This window comes from Misgurnus anguillicaudatus, chromosome 4, assembly GCF_027580225.2.
Source record: "Misgurnus anguillicaudatus chromosome 4, ASM2758022v2, whole genome shotgun sequence".
Lineage (NCBI taxonomy): Eukaryota > Metazoa > Chordata > Actinopteri > Cypriniformes > Cobitidae > Misgurnus > Misgurnus anguillicaudatus.
The window spans coordinates 27,632,594-27,651,751 of NC_073340.2; the positions used below are offsets into that span (position 1 = coordinate 27,632,594).

At 39.1% G+C, this 19,158-nt stretch overlaps 1 protein-coding gene across 1 annotated transcript; it reads left to right on the forward strand.

Moving 5' to 3' along the window:
• Positions 1 to 1,065: 1,065 nt before the first annotated feature.
• Positions 1,066 to 15,857, forward strand: LOC141348970 (uncharacterized). Its single transcript, XM_055177198.2, has 7 exons — positions 1,066 to 1,490; positions 2,196 to 2,279; positions 9,379 to 9,467; positions 9,660 to 9,845; positions 11,545 to 11,682; positions 14,719 to 14,911; positions 15,028 to 15,857. The coding sequence occupies exons 1-7, from the start codon at positions 1,244 to 1,246 to the stop codon at positions 15,342 to 15,344; spliced, it is 1,254 nt and encodes a 417-aa protein (XP_055033173.2). The 5' UTR covers positions 1,066 to 1,243; the 3' UTR covers positions 15,345 to 15,857.
• Positions 15,858 to 19,158: the final 3,301 nt, after the last annotated feature.

Consider the following 19,158-nt stretch of genomic DNA (forward strand, 5'->3'; position numbering starts at 1 on the left):
TGCACTACTTCCTGGACTTCAGCCAGCTCCTTGTTTCCTGTCTGCCATTATTGGACAAACTGATTAATCCAGGTGTGTCTGGTTATTGTTGTTGTGACTACTGAGGTCAGGCACACCTGGATTAATCAGTTTGTTTGTGACTACTGAGGTCAGGCACACCTGGATTGATCAGTTTGTCCAAAAATGGCAGACAGGAAACAAGGAGCTGGGTGAAGTTCATGAAGTAGTGCAGCTGGGCATAAAGCCTATTGTCCTAAGCATCCCACCTTACGACGCCTCTTCAACACAGGCAGACTCTCCTTGTTTTGCTCGTCCTGTTCGTCCTTGGTGAAGACAACGTGCAGTTAAAAAATCTAAACAAACAACTTTGAAACTGGGGAGACACGATCGTGATTTAAAAAATTGGGGGGACGTGTCCCCCTCGTCCCAGTGGAAATTACGCCCATGCACAGAGATGATCACGTCTGACTGGAGCTGGACAAACCGCAAGTGCGTCTGTGCTTACAGAAAACTGCTCATTTTAGCGCATTTTATGGTTAAAATGTGTAAAATCTCTTGAATGTTAACATTTGCAAGCCTTTGAAACATGATAAACTTTTCCCTATTTAAACATGGGTCGTAATCCATACGGATCAACTGCGATCTGTCACAGCACTGATCATAAGACTTACCTCTATACTGGGCTTCCTTCTTATCTCCTTCCTTCCTCCATTTTCGTCCGTGTCCGCCAGAGGGTTTAGTAGGCCGCTTCATTTTAGATCAACGCGCCAGCAGCTGAGGACCTGCCTAACGTAACGCAACTCCCCTTCCCCCCCAACACCAGAGTGCACCGGTGCCCCCCAACACATTTGTCCCCCTAGGCAACCGACTAGTACGCCTATAGCAATCACCGGCCCTGGGTGTTTTTCAAAATCTTTCGAGTAAAGAATTCTTCCGAGTTGGTTCTTCCAAGGTTGACTGGCAAGACCGGTCTCCATTTATGAGGGATGTGAGGGCATTTTCCCACTGTAAATCAATGTGTGACAAACCCAGTGATACCGGTTAAAATCGCGGCAGGGGGTTTAAATTGCTTATAAATACCCCTGTGCGCCTTTCATGTTTGAATTACCTATAACTGCAACCATTGGGAAGTATAAGAGTAGTTATAATTTGCCAGCAATTCATTTTTTTCAGCACAACAGCTTGCCTTGAATTCAGTGAAGCAAAAATTTATTGTGGGATATAGCGTAATTGAAGAGAAGACATGAACTCCAAAACATTTACTTGTTCAGCTCGTGTATTCCGACACTGCTTACCCAAACATCGGCGTGTTTTCCACATGAATCCTGCGCGGGTGTTTAGTGTACTACCTCAGGTGAGCCAGGGATTAGGTGTGCGCACCGTGGACCTCCGGAGCGACGCGGGAACCAAACCCGGACCTGCCATGCGCAAAACCATGGCGGAGGCAAAGTTCGGGGATGATGTGTTTGCAGAGGACCCAACAGTTAATGGTTAGAGATGACTTTACTTAATCTAATGTTTTACCACTTATACATTTCTGAAATACTTTGTTCATTCATTCGTTATTTTTATATAGACTTTTAAAAGCAGGTGACTCATATAACCGCTGAAAATGTGTTATGTTGGTTAGCATCTACTAGAAAATATCCCACCAATAACACCCATTGCATTAGAGACACCCACGAATAGTTTCCATTAAAACGAAAACAATTTCTAACCACTAAATCCAAATAAAATTTCCGTGATGGTTTCTATTGTTATTTTCAGCAGAGAATCTGATGACTCCTTAAGGGAATTATAAGGAATAGTAGTGATCCCCCACCATGCCGTTTTTATTGTTTTGTTTTGTTTGCCATCACACACAAAAGCTTAATAAGAAATTTTTTGTTTAAACATATAGGTTAAAGATACATTTGGCAAACACCTTTTAGCAAAAGCAACTCACTTAAGATGTACATTTAGGCAGTGACTACCGGTATTTATTTACACTAAATACAAGTAGCTCGCTTTGTTTGCAGAGTCAAATGTATGTATATACACTTATTACAGTGTTGCATCGTTTCAAAGCAGCTTTACATGAAAGAAGAATTCCCTGGAAATACAACCTTTGTGCTTTTAATACAATGCTTTACAAGTTGAGCTACAGAAACTTCATGTTTATACTTAAACAACTGAACAACATTCTTTTTCTACAGAATTACAAAAAGAAGCTGCTGATATGTTTGGTATGGAGGCTGCTTTATTTGTCCCTACAGTAACAATGGGTAATTTAATTGCAGGTAGGTTTGGAGCACGATGCCGAGAGTTATTAATATAACTTGTTTAATTTTATTCTTAAAACTTGTTTAATGTAACTTGGTAAAAGCTTCAGTGCTTTGTGGTCTTTGTCTTGAGCAGCATTACGCTAAAAATTACACTTACTTGTTTTAATTGAAAAAAGATTTTTCACAAAATATATATGTCCTTCAAATTAAATCAATTTAGTGGGGTCATGGTCACCACAATTTAGTTGGTTCCGGTTAAATTAACGTCAGGGCCGGTTAGATATTTGGAGATCCTAGGCAAAACTTATGTTGGAGGCCCTTCACACCCCTCTAATTTTCAGAATAATCTGAGAAAGTGTTTTTTCTACCCTGTAAGGGGCCAGTCACACCAAAAGCGTTTATGGCAGTTGCAGGCGCCTTTTTTGAATGATATTCTATGGGCAGGGCGCGTTTACGCGCTGTTTATGCGCGCCGAGCGCCTTGCGGTTTTCTGCCGCCTGCCGCGCACGTGTTTTTGAAGGAGCGCTGAGAGCGGAGAAGCGCCTGACGTCATTCGCGTCTTCCATTGTCCAATCGAATGAGGGGAGAGGCGGGCCTTACGTTGTGGTGAGTGAAGTTTACAGTTGCTTTGAAGAACCGGACTCCACTCGCTCACTCTCTCCTGCGTGTTTGTGCACCTCTCATCCTCAAACAAGGTCAGAGCAAGCGTCCTCTTTATCTGCTAAGTTTCTGCTAATATGACAGTTAACAGCAAAAGAGCGCTCACGCTTCAATAGTTGATTGAAAAGACAGATGACTCGGTGTTTTCTTTTCAATATGAAAAGCCGCGCCGCACTGATCTTTTTTTAAAAAAGGCAGTGCGTCGCCCCTTGCGTTTGCAAGCGTTTAAAGCGCTTTTGGTGTGACTGGCCCCTAAGAAATCATACAGTGATTAAATACAGTATGTTTTCCCCGTTACGTTTTTATCAAGTTGAAAAAATTATGCAAAACTACATGTGTTAAACATGTGTATCAATGAGGCTGTTTACACTTGGCATTAACATGTGTTTTCGTTGATCGGATCACAAGTGGACGACGTTAATGGCAGGTGTAAACGGTGTCCAAAACGTTTTGAGCTCGTCCATTTTTGACCACTTTCAACCACATCCAGAGGTGGCCGAAACCACTTTCGATCGGATAGCTTTGGAGTTGCGGAACGCACATGTGGTTGAATGCGTTCGAACAGCCACACGCGACCGCCTTCTCTCCGCCCATTTATCTAATCTGAGGTATTAAACACAAGTTTTACGTCTTTTTTTTTATTCTGGCGTGAACATTCGGTGAACAGCGCTATTTTTAGCATTTCATTGATAAAACTGAAGCGTCTGATCTCAGTAGTTTCGTTTTGAAAGCGTGTGAAAGTTGCGCGATCCTATTTCATCAATTGCGCTGAAAATTCAAAGAAAGCTCTTAAATACTCATGTACAAAACACTGTGCAGCATGTTTACTTGCTAAACAAGCAGTGCACTCCGACATAATATTAGTTTGCGCCATATAAACTCATAATTACTCCCGCTCGGGTTTGAATGACAGCAGAGAGACTCGCCCACCGTCTCACAGACCACCCCCTCATAGTATTCAGCACAGAAGCGGTCAAAAGTGGACAAAAGAGAAGGAATTTAAATAAATACCAGGTGTAAACGTCATGTGTCTCTCTCGTCCACTTGATCCGATCGACAAAAACACATCTTAATACCAAGTGTAAACAGCCCCTATTAGACTATGGATATATTCATTTGTATTTCAATACTCTTTTATACCTTAAATATCCATCAGCTGCCACTGGAAGTTAAACAGACAAACTTCTAAGCAGAAAAATAAAATAAAAAAATTCAATAAATATGCATCATGTTTTCATGATTTAAAAACTATAGTGTAGAGGACTTACAAGATATACAGACAGTTACTTTATGTAACGCCATTTTTGTTTGCTGTTAGACAATAAATAAAAACTTTTAAACTTGGCTATTTTGATAGTCAGCTACCCACACGATGCTATCGTGCACACGCATTCAAAGTGTCTAAACACAGAGTCAGCAGCGCTCATGTTTGATCTGTCCTGAAATGACGTTGATACACAGAACAAATCAAAGTTTATTTTTTAAATGCATTATTTCAATATTCCTGCATCATGTACTGAACTGTCTTTGCAAGCCGCTTTTGCTAAGCAGGAAGGACGTGATAGCCACTTTCAGCGTCACTCAAAGTCTGTCAGCTGCAGAGATTTGAATGCTGTTTTATCAAGGCTTCTTTAACTTCATGAGGCACTGCAAGAACCGACAGGTGGATGATATCAAAACACAGAGAGAGCGAATCGAGAACTCATACAGAGGATTGATGTAATCCGCCAGCGGTTCTTGCGGCGGCTGCACAGCATAAGATCGAACTCCTTAAAACGTTATTTATTACTGTCAGTAGTGATTGTCAGACTAGGGCACATGGATTTAGCAGTTATGGAGGCCCCCCTCCAAGCTTGAGGGCCTAGGCATTTGCCTACTCTGCCTATAGACGGTTTCATCGGACGCACGTGATACACGTCTGGATCCAAACCTTACTTCCGGTTTTGTTTTTTTAATGGTCTGACTAGTTGCTAAACTGCCTCGTCGAAAATAACAAATGTTTTGGTTTCCTTGGTAATCTATGTGTTGTTTTTTAGCTTGTTTTATATATAAAACTATGTTTAAAGAACTTTGTTGTTATTTATTCTTAGCGGAGTTTACCGGAAGTTACGTGCGGACCACGACAGCCGCTTGTTTATGTTGTTACTGCTGAAACGGTCTATAGGTAGTGTGGCTTTGATTGATGTATACACTGCACGACAAGGAAACACAAAAAAAAAAACACTTTAAAAGTTGGGTGCACTTCCAACAGAGTGACTGGTGTTGGCACATTGACACTCTCATTAGCGTGTTAACATCGACTCTGTAAAGAGTTAAAAAAAAGAAATTAAGTGTCATTTTCAGGAGGATCTATTAACATAAATGCAAAATGATATGTACAACTGTTTTCAGTGGTGTATAAAGACATTACATAATGAATCGATTGGCGTTATCACTATGTTTGGACACCAACTGAATAAAATACAATTGCTTAAACTTACTCTGCGTCCAAAATTGCATACTGTGACAGTGTACTGAATTAGATGACTTCATCAAATGTTAAAACAGTAGTAACCTACTTTATAGTGTGAATATGGATAGTATGAATACATCTGGACGTACTACGTCTGTATTACATTTTTGAATAACATCAGATTCGGGTACTCTCATTTGTCACCTATTTACTCGCTAGTGGCAGTTAACGCTAGTTTGTAACCCTAGTAACAAGAATGGCATAATAACTACCTTAACGAAAATTAACCATGTTTTTTGACGTACTGTTTTCTATTGGCAAATTGGTTTTATTACAGTTTTCATTGTGCATTTTACTACAGTAGCTATTCATGGTTTAACAAAAATTAAAATAAAATTTTTCGTTATGGTTAGAGGCCAAAATTTATACTAAGTATACAGTTGTGTTCAAAATTATTCAACCCCAACTGAAATTTATTGTTTTGGCCGGTTTGACATTGATTTTGATCATTCAGTCATCCTGCTTACAATTACATCAAAGAGGCATGTGTAGGTCAGACAAATATAACATAACATTTATAATGAAATAACCACAAATGTCTTTTCTGTGCTCACATCATTTTCAGTTTTATTCAACCCCCAAGTGACATTCAATCTTAGTACTTAGTACAACATCCTTTTACAGTTAAAACAGCTTTTAAACGTGAAGCATAGCTTGACACAAGTATCTTGCAGCGATCTACAGGTATCTTCGCCCATTCATCATGGGCAAAAGCCTCCAGTTCAGTCACATTCTTAGGCTTGCGCACTGCAACTGCTTTCTTTAAGTCCCACCAGAGGTTCTCAATCGGATTTAAGTCTGGTGACTGCGATGGCCACTTCAAAATGTTCCAGCCTTTTGTCATGGCCGGGGCGGACCCGAGATAGCTAACAGGCCACGCCCCTCTCTACTTTCCACCTCGAGGAGGTTCCCAAGACCACCCCAATGACCAAACAGAGGAGTATACTACAATTAAAAGGTATCTTTATTAAATATTTAAAAAGGGAAGGGAAAAAGGGGAAGGGCAGCTTAAAAACAATCTTTTCGCCTCCAGGACGAGTTGGACCAGGGGATGGGGGCCAAGGGTCTTCTTCCTTGTTTCTCTTGAACTCGTGGCGCCCTCCGCTTCCTCCTGGAGGCAAAACAGGGAAAGTACAATCAATGTTGGTCTAGCACCGGGTCACAACTTATCTGACCGTTATTTCTGTCTCTCTCTTGCCCTCAGGTCACTCCGTCTCGACCCCACTGGACGCAGGGGATCCACCACAAGGCTGCAGACACAGGTAAGTTACACTCTGTACAGGTAGGTTACTCACAACACTGGGGCCTTTGGTTCACTCCAAAGCCTTCGTGGAGACAGAGGGAAGGTGATACACTGCACAGGTAGGTTACTCACAACACTGGGGCCTTTGTCTCCACGGATGCTTTGGAGTGAACTAGAGGTAAAGGGTTTCTCACTACTGACACTGCTTGGTCCTCTTCGAGGCATTGCTGCAAACACAGGTAAGTGATATACTGCACAGGTAGGTTACTCACAACACTGGGCCTGTAATACACTCCAAAGCATTCGTGGAGACAGAGGTAAAGGGTTTCTCACTACTGACACTGCTTGGTCCTCTTCGAGGCGTTGCTGGAAACACAGGTAAGTGATATACTGCACAGGTAGATTACTCACAACACTGGAGCCTGTAATACACTCCAAAGCATTCGTGGAGACAGAGGTAAAGGGTTTCTCACTGCTGACACTGCTTAATCCTCTTCGAGGCGTTGCTGCAAACACAGGTAAGTGATATCCTGCACAGGTGAGTTACTCACAACACTGGGGTCTTTAATACACTCCAAAGCATTCGTGGAGACAGAGGTAAAGGGTTTCTCACTACTGACACTGCTTGGTACTCTTCGAGGCGTTGCTGCAAACACAGGTAAGTGATATACTGCACAGGTAGGTTACTCACAACACTGGGGCCTTTAATCCGCTCCAAAGCAGTGGGGGAGACAGAGGTAAAGGGTTTCTCACTACTGACACTGCTTGGTCCTCTTCGAGGCGTTGCTGCAAACACAGGTAAGTGATATACTGCACAGGTAGGTTACTCACAACACTGGGCCTTTAATACAGTTTCTCTCCTCTGGCTCGGGCCTCAACATGCTATTTTCTTCGCACAATTTGCACAGGGCCCGGGCGGCTTCGTTTACTGTCAATACAGCACACACACAGCAAGCTTAGTGAAACACACGATAAAAGTCACACTCACCACAGCACTCTGCACACGCACTCCACGTGAAGTTTAAGGCTTGGCCGCCTAGGTTTTGGCTGCTCGAGAGGCGGGTTGGGCGTTTGTACACGCCAGAGAAAGAGAAGATTCCACAGGTAAATGTTCAACAACGCCCCTCTATGTCTCCTGGTTACTTCTTCGGCTCGCCTACGCATTCCACCTCCGCAGGGCCGGTAACCTTCAACACCCCCAAAAAGATAACAGTAACTCCTCTTCTGGATAACACAGAGCGTTTTGTTGTGATTGTTTACTCACGTTTGGTTGTCCAACTGATTTCCCAATATGCATCCACCAGCGTCGTGTTTGCTTCTCCACATCCAAATCACACGATAACTTCCTTACTCCAACGTCTCCAACCTCTCGTCTTCCCTGAGGGATAAATGTGAGTCAACCCAGCCGATCTCCACCGTAACAACGAGCACAAGCAACGTATGCCCAAAGTGCCACCAACAACAACATCTGACATCTTCAAAGCTCTTTATATTCTCAACCTTCTCTCCTCTTCAGCCTATCAGCGATCGCTGTGTTGATCGCTCTCACCTGAACGATATCAGGCTTGATTAGAGTTTTGGGGAAACCCCGGGAATTCCGGTGTTTTGCCTCAGTCGTCCTGACGGAACCATCGCCGGGCGGAACCGATCTTACACACTTTTGGTTCCGCCCTCACAGATCGTCACTTGGTGACACTTTTTTCTGCAACCATGCTCTAGTGGATTTGGAGGTATGCTTGGGATCATTGTCCTGTTGAAAGGTCCAACGTCTCCCAAGGCTCAGGTTTGTGACGGACTGCAACACATTGTCATCCAATATCTCCTGGTACTGAAGAGAATTCGTGGTACCTTGCACATGCTGAAGTTTCCCTGTATCTGCAGAAGCAAAACAGCCCCAAAGCATGATTGACCCCCCACCATGCTTCACAGTAGGCAAGGTGTTCTTTTCTTCATAGGCCTTGTTTTTCCTCCTCCAAACATAGCGTTGATCCATGGGCCCAAACAGTTCTAATTTTCCACAGAACACTTTTTCCACTCTACGCTTCAGATAGCGCACAGCAGTCGCAGTTAGCATCTTTTTTCTGCCACGACCAGGAAGCGTTTCAACAGTGCCCTTTGCCTTGAATTTGCGAATGATGCTTCCTATGGTGTCTCTTGGTATGTTTAACATCTTTGCAATCTTCTTATAGCCATTGCCCTTCCTGTGAAGATTAATCACCTCTTCTCTTGTCTTCCTGGACCATTCTTTTGACTTCACCATGTTTGTAACCACACCAGTAAATGTTTAGAAGGAGTTGAGTATCACAGTCATTTTAAAGCTGCCTAATTGGTGCTTATTAGGCTTTATTGCTGTTCCCTGACATCCATAGGTGTTTTCAATACCTAATTGAAAACACTTCAATGAACCTCTGTTCTTCAGAGTGGTAGTTCTTTAAGGGGTTGAATAATTGTGTCAATGAAGAATTCACAAAAGAAACATTTACTACTATATTACAAAACCAATTGATGTCATTTTAGTTGCATATGGTTCTTTAAGAAGTCATTGTAGGATTTCATTCTGAATACAATTACAAATGTCCCCTAATTTCCCTAAAACCCTTAACAGCATTGGGGGTTGAATAATTTTGAACACAACTGTATATCTTTCCAACACATATTTTGATCTTACAGCCACATCTCTCTCTGTCCCTCTCTCTTAGTTATGGTCCACTGCAGAGAAAGGGGAGATGAGATGATAGTTGGTGACCTCTCTCATATTTATATCTATGAGCAGGGTGGAAGTGCACAGGTATGAATAACAGAGTGATACATTTCTTCTTAAACATCCATCTTCTTTTAAGTGTGTCATGAAATGACAAATCTAATTTCACTTGTTCTTTTGAAAAAGTCTTTGTATCATTAATACTTCCAAAAAGTCCATAGAGGGCCAAATGTTCTATAGTCGACAAATTGCTCATAAAATGTGCTCTTGTTTTTGTAGCTGGCAGGTGTCCATTCTGTAGCAGTGACTACACTAGCCGATGGCACCTTTGATCTAGACCAGCTGATCTCCAAGATCCGTCATGGTTACCCTAACCCACACTACCCACGCTCTCGACTGGTGTGCATTGAAAACACACACAATATTCAGGGAGGGCGAGTCCTTCCACTCTCATTCCTGCAGGAGGTTAGTGACCAGAACATATATGTTCATTAATTGTTTGTGAGAGAAAAGTTCTGCGTTGTCTGATATGATCATGTCTGGTTACATTGTTTTAGTATGTGCAAGTGCATAGTGGTGGACCGATATTGGTTTTTTTAGTGGCCAATGCTGACTGAAAAAGCAACATTGGGTAATAAGATTAAAAATATTTGTGGTAATGACTCCTCATCTTTATGTTCTAAGAGGGATAAGATGGATTGTAAAAAATCAATTTGAAAGCATACAGGGCAGTGGTAATATGCCAACTGGTCTGTGCAGCACCTCATAAAGTCAAACACACCTAGCGAAAACAACACGTGTATCTGAGGAAGAGCCAGTTATGGAATTTATGTTGTCTGTAAGATTAAATGTTTTCATTTTTTTATTATATCACATCTGTGTACTATGTGCTATGGACCCGATGGCAGTTTAAAAAGGCTTTGCATGCAAGAGTGTTCCTGTGTGTAACCAGTGTTGGGGGTAACACATAACAAGTAACGTGCATTACGTAATAATATTACTTTTCTGAAGTAACAAGTAAACGCATTACTTTTTAAATGTACGCATTAATATTTGAGTTACTTTTTTAAAAAAGTAATGCAAGTTACTTTTTTACTTTAATTAATTGGATAAAAAATATGTACAAAATTAAACTAAATGTACACATTATGCACTCTATGTGTACACGCCTGTGTGGGAACATTTCAAAGCAGGAACAGAAATGGCAGGCCATAGCTCAACATTTTTGTGATGAAATGTGCAATTTCTGAATGCAGAACTTTTCAGTCATAAAAACACCTGCAAGGCCTTAAAGAGATTAAGCCTTTGCCAAAAAAGTAACGCAAAAGTAACTCAAAAGTAACATAAGCATTACATTCCAGGAAAAGTAACTAGTTATTAGTTACTTTTTTAGAGTAACTTAATATTGTAATGCATTACTTTTAAAAGTAACTTTCCCCAACACTGTGTGTGTAACTGCCTAACACTAAGATTTTCCAGGATTGTTTGTTGCTCTAAAACTGACGTGAGATGCAGCTTTGATCTGACGTCTGAATAAAGTCATTTCATGACAGTGATTAAATGAATGAATGAAAAAACTTTAGCACTCAAACTAAAATGCACACCTATAATAAAATTCATTGAGTGGAGTTGTCAGTAATCGTATTTGATTAAAATAAATGCCTTTTATGTCCAGTAAAGTTTGGAATTATTTAAAAAAGAATGATATAAAGCGCTTCCACAAACGTGGGGCCATATTCTTTAAACATTTTATCTTTCTAGTAAGTTCTCATGAACAGCAGTAAAGTTTTCTTAGGTAAAAGTTAAAAAATTAAGATTTTCAAATGAATGTGTTTCCATATTTAAATAAAGATTTTCAAATGAAAACCTTGCCATATTCAAATAAAGCTAAAAAAGTTGCCATAGTAAAAAAGGGTTTAAAAATTAAAACAGCCAACATTGCCATATTCAAATAGTTGCTCAGTGGGTAGCATGTTGACCAGCAAGTAGGTCTCCGGTTCGAGCCTGTGCTGGGTCAGAAGATCTTTTCTTGTCAATTCAAGTGAAGTCTGTTATGTCAAATCTTAACCATAACTTAATCAAACCACAAGATAACTAATAAATAAGCATAACTAAAAAAACTAAAAAAAGACTAACTGTAAATGTATGATTCTCTTGCTGAAAGCTTCGCTCTGTGGCTGATAAGTTTGGTCTGGCAGTGCATATGGATGGAGCGAGGTTAATGAATGCAGCCGTTGCTCAGGGTGTTCATCCCTCTGTTATACTACAACATTGCCACTCCGTCAGTGTGTGTCTGTCCAAGGTAAGTGCTTCTTTATAGTCGTGTAGATCAGCTGTTCTGCTTCATACACTGCAAAAAAATTCTGTAGAAATTGCAGCTGGGTTGCCGGTAACATACCGTAGATTTAAATTTGTTTTTTACTGGCAACATTTTGTTCAAAGTTAAATGAACATTAAACATTCACAAGTCTTTGTCTTTACAGAGTCAAACAAAAAAAAAACAGCATCAAGCAAAACATTCTGGGAAACAAAATCTGAAGCAAAAAACAGAAAAAGGTTGATGATGATTTATGGTTCCCAGAATGCTTTGCATGAGGCTGTTATTGTATAGTTTTATTCTGTAAAGATAAAGACTTGTTAATATTTAACATTTATTTAACTTTGAACAAACTTTTGCCAGTAAATAACATAAATTTAAATCTACGGTAAATTACCGGCAACCCAGCTGCAAAAACATTGTAATTTCTACGGATTTTTTTTACAGTGTATACGTACACTTTCTATGCAAATTTAATTATAATTTTGAGTTTAAATATTATTTGAATTAAATAAGGCAAGTTAAGTTTATTATCCCCTCTGCTCAAGATTAAGAACAAAGTCAGTGGTTATATCCTTCATCATAATATTAACAACAACCAAAATACAGTAAGAAATAGAGTAAGAAATGTATTTAATTATTCAAGATTCAGGAATCTTTATTATCCACGAGGGCCAATTTGTTGTGCAGCAGCATGCAACACACATTACACAAACAACAACCATCAACAAAAATAAATTAAATACAGAAAATGGATCAAGGAGATCCTGGACAGCATTCATAAGTTCATCCTTCACGATCCTCTCTAATGTCTTCATATTGAGGGACGTGAGCGCCACAGGTCTAAAATCATTAAGAGTCTTCGGAGTTTTATTTTTCGGCACCAGAACAATAATTGAGTCTTTCCAAATGCGAGGGACAGTGTGCAGATGTAAGGACATTTTGAACATAAAACAAAATATGTCTGCCAGCTGTTCAGCACAGTTCGTTAATATACGGCCTCCAATGCCATCAGGGCCAGGACTTTTCCTTTCTTTAATACCTCTGAAGATTGTCACAACCTTGTTCCTGTCAACCTGTACTTTGCCATGCCCAGGGACAACGTTATTAAAAACTGACAGCTTCTCAATTAAATCATGAATGCTAAACCAATTATAAAAACTATTTAAGTCATATGAGAGAGCAAGGTCTGACGTGCTATTTAAGTTGCACTAATATTTTTTTTTACTTTAATATTGTGTAGTAACCATTTTATAAAAGCAATAAGGTACTTGAGGCAAGTGCTGTATCGTGAATAAGTAACGGCTGAAGGGGTTGCAGGCACTCCGCTTTGCGTCGTACCTTATTGCTTACATACAACCCAGTAAGCGCGCATCAGAATCTAAACTGCGGCTGATAAGTCCTTATCAATAACTTTGTATATTTTATTGTGCTTGTGAGGTTGCTCTTACATATGTAACGTTACATACCACAGATATAAGATAAAAAAGCTTTGTTGAGTGTTGGACCTTTCAAACGCAACTTGCCTAAAATTCTGTATACACGAAGTAAGCGGGCATCAGAATCTAAATTGCAGCTGGGAAGTTCTTCCTTATCACTAACTTTGTATATTTCTACCGTTATATTACAGTCGTATTGTTAAGTGTTGCACCTTTATTAATCGTTTAATGTTTTTAGTGAATTAAAACATACGTGTTTAGACATGGATGTTACAACAGGACATCTCTTACAAAGTGAAACGCACTAACGTTATCTTAAATAAAGTAAAAAATGTTTTACTTACTGTGTATACTGCTGTGTTATTTTTGTCAGATCCAATATTAGTGGTGCTTTTAATCACTGCAAATCCCGCCTCGACTTTTGGCTTCTTTAAATGATTCCGCGGTACACAAAGTAAACAAACACTCTTCTTCAAAAACAAACTTTAACCACGCATTCCTAATGTTATGTTCCGAGCATACGAGTTAAGGTATACAGCTTCTGTGTTGTTCCCACGTGGTTCTTCCACAACCGAAGACTCTATTTCCATGGTTACTCATAACAGATCACCGAGTCAAAATAAAAGTCCCTCAGGAAGAATGTATTTAAAAGTAATTTTGGTTACATCTGGCAATCTTTAAAGACATGTTTACTGATTGTTGAGACACTGCATGGTTTTCTTTGCCCCTGGCCCCCACATGTGTCACGCGAAGCTGTGGGCGGGGCTACAAAAGTGGTCGTTGTATTTGGGTTTGGGGAGGTTTCAATTGCTTCAATTCTACTCTGACGTCATATTTCTCCAAATTCCTCAGTCAGCTAAAAACTGTTATAATTCAGTAGCACGGATGTTTTCAGTTCTGAAACTTGCAGGACGTTTATTTAAGTATGATGACCTCTTATATAACAAATTATCAAGCTAAAATTGAGTATTTGATTCACCGCTCCTTTAAATCTCTTTATTAGAACCAGTCAGAGGTCTTTTAACTTAAAGCTTAACATTAACATTAAACTTAACATTAAAAAACATGAATTGCACAATAACATATTAATCATAACTCTAGTTATTATGTTACGCTGATGTATATTCATTATATACCGTATAAATTTAGGTAATTATTTTAAATGTAAGTCAATGGTGCCCTCTGTTGGTTTGGCATACCAATATGGCTGCTAGAGCACTTGGCTTGACCCCTTGTGGTTCCCATTGGCGCAATCCAGTCGTATAGAGATCAGTACCTAAACGCATGTTGGGGTGTATTTAGTCAAAATGCTAAATTATTTTCAGTGTACCTTTTCAAATTTCAAACATTTTACACCTTTAAAAACACATCTTGAGTCAAGACGTTGTATTCAGTTTTATTTCCAATGTTTTTCAGATGTTAAATGTGCATGCAGTTCATATTGAATGTTTTTGTATAAAATGCATGAATGCAGCTTGTATGGAAATGGATATCCATTTAATGCAATGCAAGACTTTCAAAAAGCTGTAAAACCCAATACAGCAGCGTAAAAGCTTATTTGATCTAATTTGCTGTTTGGCAGGGGCTGGGGGCACCTGTGGGAACCATGCTTTGTGGGTCAAAAGATTTTATAGAGAGAGCAGTTCGTGCTCGCAAGGCACTTGGAGGAGGAATGCGCCAAGCGGGTATTTTAGCAGCAGCTGGTAGGATCGCCCTGTCAGACATGATTGGCAGACTGGAAGAGGACCACAGGAACGCCAGACGCTTTGCTGAAGGTGACCAAACCCCACTGAGTTCCTTAAACCTTTAACATTGCATAAAAACTGTAAATGTGATGCACTACATCTTGATTAAGAGTCTGAATGAATATCTCTTGTTTTTTTCCTTGTAGCGCTTATACAGTGCCACCCTCATTTGTACCAGCTGGACCTTGCCACTGTGGAAACAAACATTGTAAGATTCTGGCTTCAGGACCAGCAGATGAGCCTACATGAGTTCTGTGAGCGTATGGCAAGGGTAGATGAGCAGGAGGTGAAGGCTCTGGGTCAGGGGGTCCGGGTGCTGATGTTCTCTCATGTTGGAAATGCAGTCAGGGCTGTGTGGCATCTGGGTATCAGTGAGGAAGATACTGAACTGGCTATAGGGAAGGCGTGGTTTGTGGCCCAACAGCACAGAGACAAGTCCGTCAGGACAGCAGGAAAACAATAATTCTCATCCAAGACAAATGTTTTTACAACAGTCTCAGTTTATCTCAAAAATACTCCAGAGGAACTTAAAGGGACACTCCACTTTTTTGGAAATATGCAAATTTTCCAGCTCCCCTAGAGTTATTTCATTATTTGATTTTTATGGTTTTGGAGTCCATTCGGCTGATCATTGGGTCTGGCGGTACCACTTGGTAACTTTTAATAGCAGGGGATTATTTTCGGGCACTGCGTAATATAATTGCGCCTCCTGCAGGCGTTACGGCGGCAAAGTCCTTGATTATTACATCAGAATGAGAGTATAGTTTCTAGCCATATCTGCCTAGAAAATCGCAACTTTTAATTTTCCATCAGTCTTAATACACGATGTAACTACAGAAGAGTCAAGTTTTAAATAGGAAAAATATTTAAACTTTTTGATTATTTTTAGCGCGATGCTAATGGTCTAATCAGATTCAATGGATTAGGCTATGCATAAAGTGGTGCCGCTAGACCTGGAGATCAGTTGGATGGATTCAAAAATGCTACAAATGTGCTCTAGGGGAGCTGGAAAATGATCATGTGTTCGGGAAAGTGGAGTGTCCCTTTTTACCCTCCACAAAAAAAGTGTACATTCAAGCCAAGACTTGCACTATTATATTATACTAAGTGGTGTTGCAATAATTATGCCTGTGTTTATTTACAATGAGCAGTTTTCTATACTTCAACCTTAATGACAATTCAGTGTTTTTAAATGTTTTTACAATAAAATGTGTAATGATTTGACTTCCGTTTAATTCCATACAATGAGCACCAGAAGTAGTTTATAGTGGTAAAAAAAGGAAAGCAAACAACATGTGACATTTTTCTAGGTTTGTTATTTTCATCAAGTGTTACATAAGAGCTTCCCATAATGATGAGACAGTGCAGAGAGACATCGTCATGATGACAAAGAGGCAATTGCGTTCACTACAATAGACATCAAAAGGGGACCAGGCCACTGTCTAGTCAATATACAGTCAAACTTTTTTCTTTAATTGCTAATGCAACCTTTTACACCACAGACTGAACAAAATTAGGCATTGCTTGGTTATTGGTTGACCTAAATTGGTATTCTAATTGTGTGCTTATATTTAACAGCTGACAGCTATTCAATTCATTAATGAGACAGTCTACTAGAAGGATAGCCAAAGTTAAATATTAAATCAAGTAGTTTAACTCTTGAGTTCGTATGATATTTTATTACCATTATCTAGTGAATAAACTTTGATAATGTGAGAAATGTTGAAGGTGTTTAAATAAATTCTGGTTTGACTGTATCTTTTAAACATATGTGGGTGGATAATTATTCTGTCACCTATTTACTGTATCTTTCGAGTCCAATGTTCATTAATATGAACTTTTAAGAAACAGTATCATCCTGTTAACAGAGATGTTTATGTGTTAATTGCATTAAAGCACGTTCTTACACCATGCATAAAGTAAACCCAACAACAACAAAAGTAATATGTTGATTGGACCATATGGTTTACAGCCAATAAAGTGATTTTAGGATTCTTTGGAGTGAAAAGTACATTTATAATGTAAACATTCACCATAAATCACCAATTAGTTTACTGTCGATCACTTCTTACATACCAGAAAGTATGTTGCCTGTTAAAAAACAAACAAGTCAGCATCAAAAGATGAAATATTGACGACAACTTTTGATCCTAAAAATGTAGCCTATTATTAAAGGCTGAACTTAGCATGAACTAAAATAAATAAATTGTAAAAACCCATGTCTTTATCTAAGGAAATCCAGTTATTTGATATAAAAAATATTTATACTAGTGTTTTGTGTAACCACAGTTCAATGTCATGTCCAAAAGGTTACATCCACAATTATGTTAAGAGATATTTAAGAGACTCTGACTGAGAATAATGTTTCATGATTTCCATGAACACGTTATTTTTCAAGAGTACTTAGCAAATAGATGACAACAGAATCAAGTTGACGTGAAGTGCAGTCAAGACTCAAAAGGTACTTTGTACTTGGAAATGGAGAAAATGACATCAATGAAAACATCTTATTAACAAGAACATTATTCAGCATTCACTAAACCAGCAACATCTAATCTCAGACATTGTGGGAGTTTTGTACTGGAGAGTCAGTGGGTCTCCAGGAACAGAAAATTACTGCACACTACATGATGGTTTAAGGAGTCATTTAAGCTGGAAATTGATCCCAACCCAGTGCAACGATGAGGTCTACAGAAAATCACATTCACATTTGGGCATTTAGCATTTAGCTTTTATTCAAAGCAATTTACAAAGTACAAAGAGTATGAAACAATATATAGTGATTTGTCATAGAGAGGCAATAGGGGAGAGCGGGGTAAGCCGTCACACTTTTCACACTGTCTAACATTTACTGAGCACCATACATCAAAATGGTATAAATCTCATACCAAATGAAAGAAGGAAGTCTTGGGCACATATGTTGTATTCATAACATCTTTATATCTTATCTCATTACAGAGTTGTAGACTGTTGAATAGTGACTGTGCACTTGTGACAATTTGCCCCATCGGAGGGTAAGTTGTCACACTAGGGCGGGTAAGTTGTCACACTAGATTATCTAAAAATAAGAACACAACTACTTAATTGTGAATATTGATTTTAATTTTTAAACTCAAACCAAACTGGAAATATAAACATCCGTGCCTGGAGAATCTGGAAAAACAATTATTTCAATCCAAATAATGCACATTTCAATTAAGTGGCAAGACCACTTTACTTTGAACTTTGGTTCAAATGTTCTATGGCTTTCACATAAAACCAGATAACTGAATGGAACGCTGCAGATAACTTGCTTAACTTAACATGTTTAACCTTTGAACAAAACAGATGCCCTGTATGACTAATAGGACTCATCTCCAGAATCACAATTCTGACACACATAAATTGCCTAGCCTGAGGTGCAAGCATCATGGGCCCAATTGTTGCATTTTACACATTTTACCCAGGTCTCCTTTGGACGACTCTTTGAAAATGGCTCTACACAGACGAGGCAGAAGCACTCTTCATCATCTGATGATGACTCTTGCATGATTTCTCTTCTTTTAGCTGCCTTGTTTTTCATAGGTCCAGATTTCTGCTTCCCTTTCTTTTGAAACAGCTTTTTGCTAGATTGAGGCTTATTCTTTTCTATATCATGTTTTCTGAGCATGTTCGATGTGTTTGTTTGTACAGGGGCAAGTTGTCAGATGTGACGACTTGCCCCAAAGTCATTGAGACAACTTGCCCCATACTTACTTGTGTGCTAATGTTGTCTAAATCTCAAGTTTAGCTCATCATATCACTTTAGCTAAAGTATCAAAAGACACTTTACGGTCTCCTCTATTTTGTGCAAAATAATCATTTTAAACATTCACACCTAACAAAGTTGTATTGCATAAAATGTAAAGTGATTTTTTTTTACTTTTTAAGCAGAAAAATAAGAAAATTGTGCTAACCTCAGATTACAGTGATCTTGACCACATGTGAACAGGAAGTTCACTATAGAAGAAGAAGTCACATAAAGTGGCTATTTGATTTTTGAGATAGAGCCTCTAGTGTTGGAGTTATTAACAGTGTGACAACTTACCCGTGTGACAACTTACCCCGCTCTCCCCTAATGCAAGTAGTGCTTATACCAAGTTACATGTTTTCACTATTCCAAAACAGTACCTGTTGAGAGAAATGTAGTAATTTTTTCATCTTCAGGACAAAATCTATTCATTTTTAATTCATCATTCAAATCATTTGTGACTACTGCATTAACACCATACAATGCATCCAACATGTGCAGATGCAGT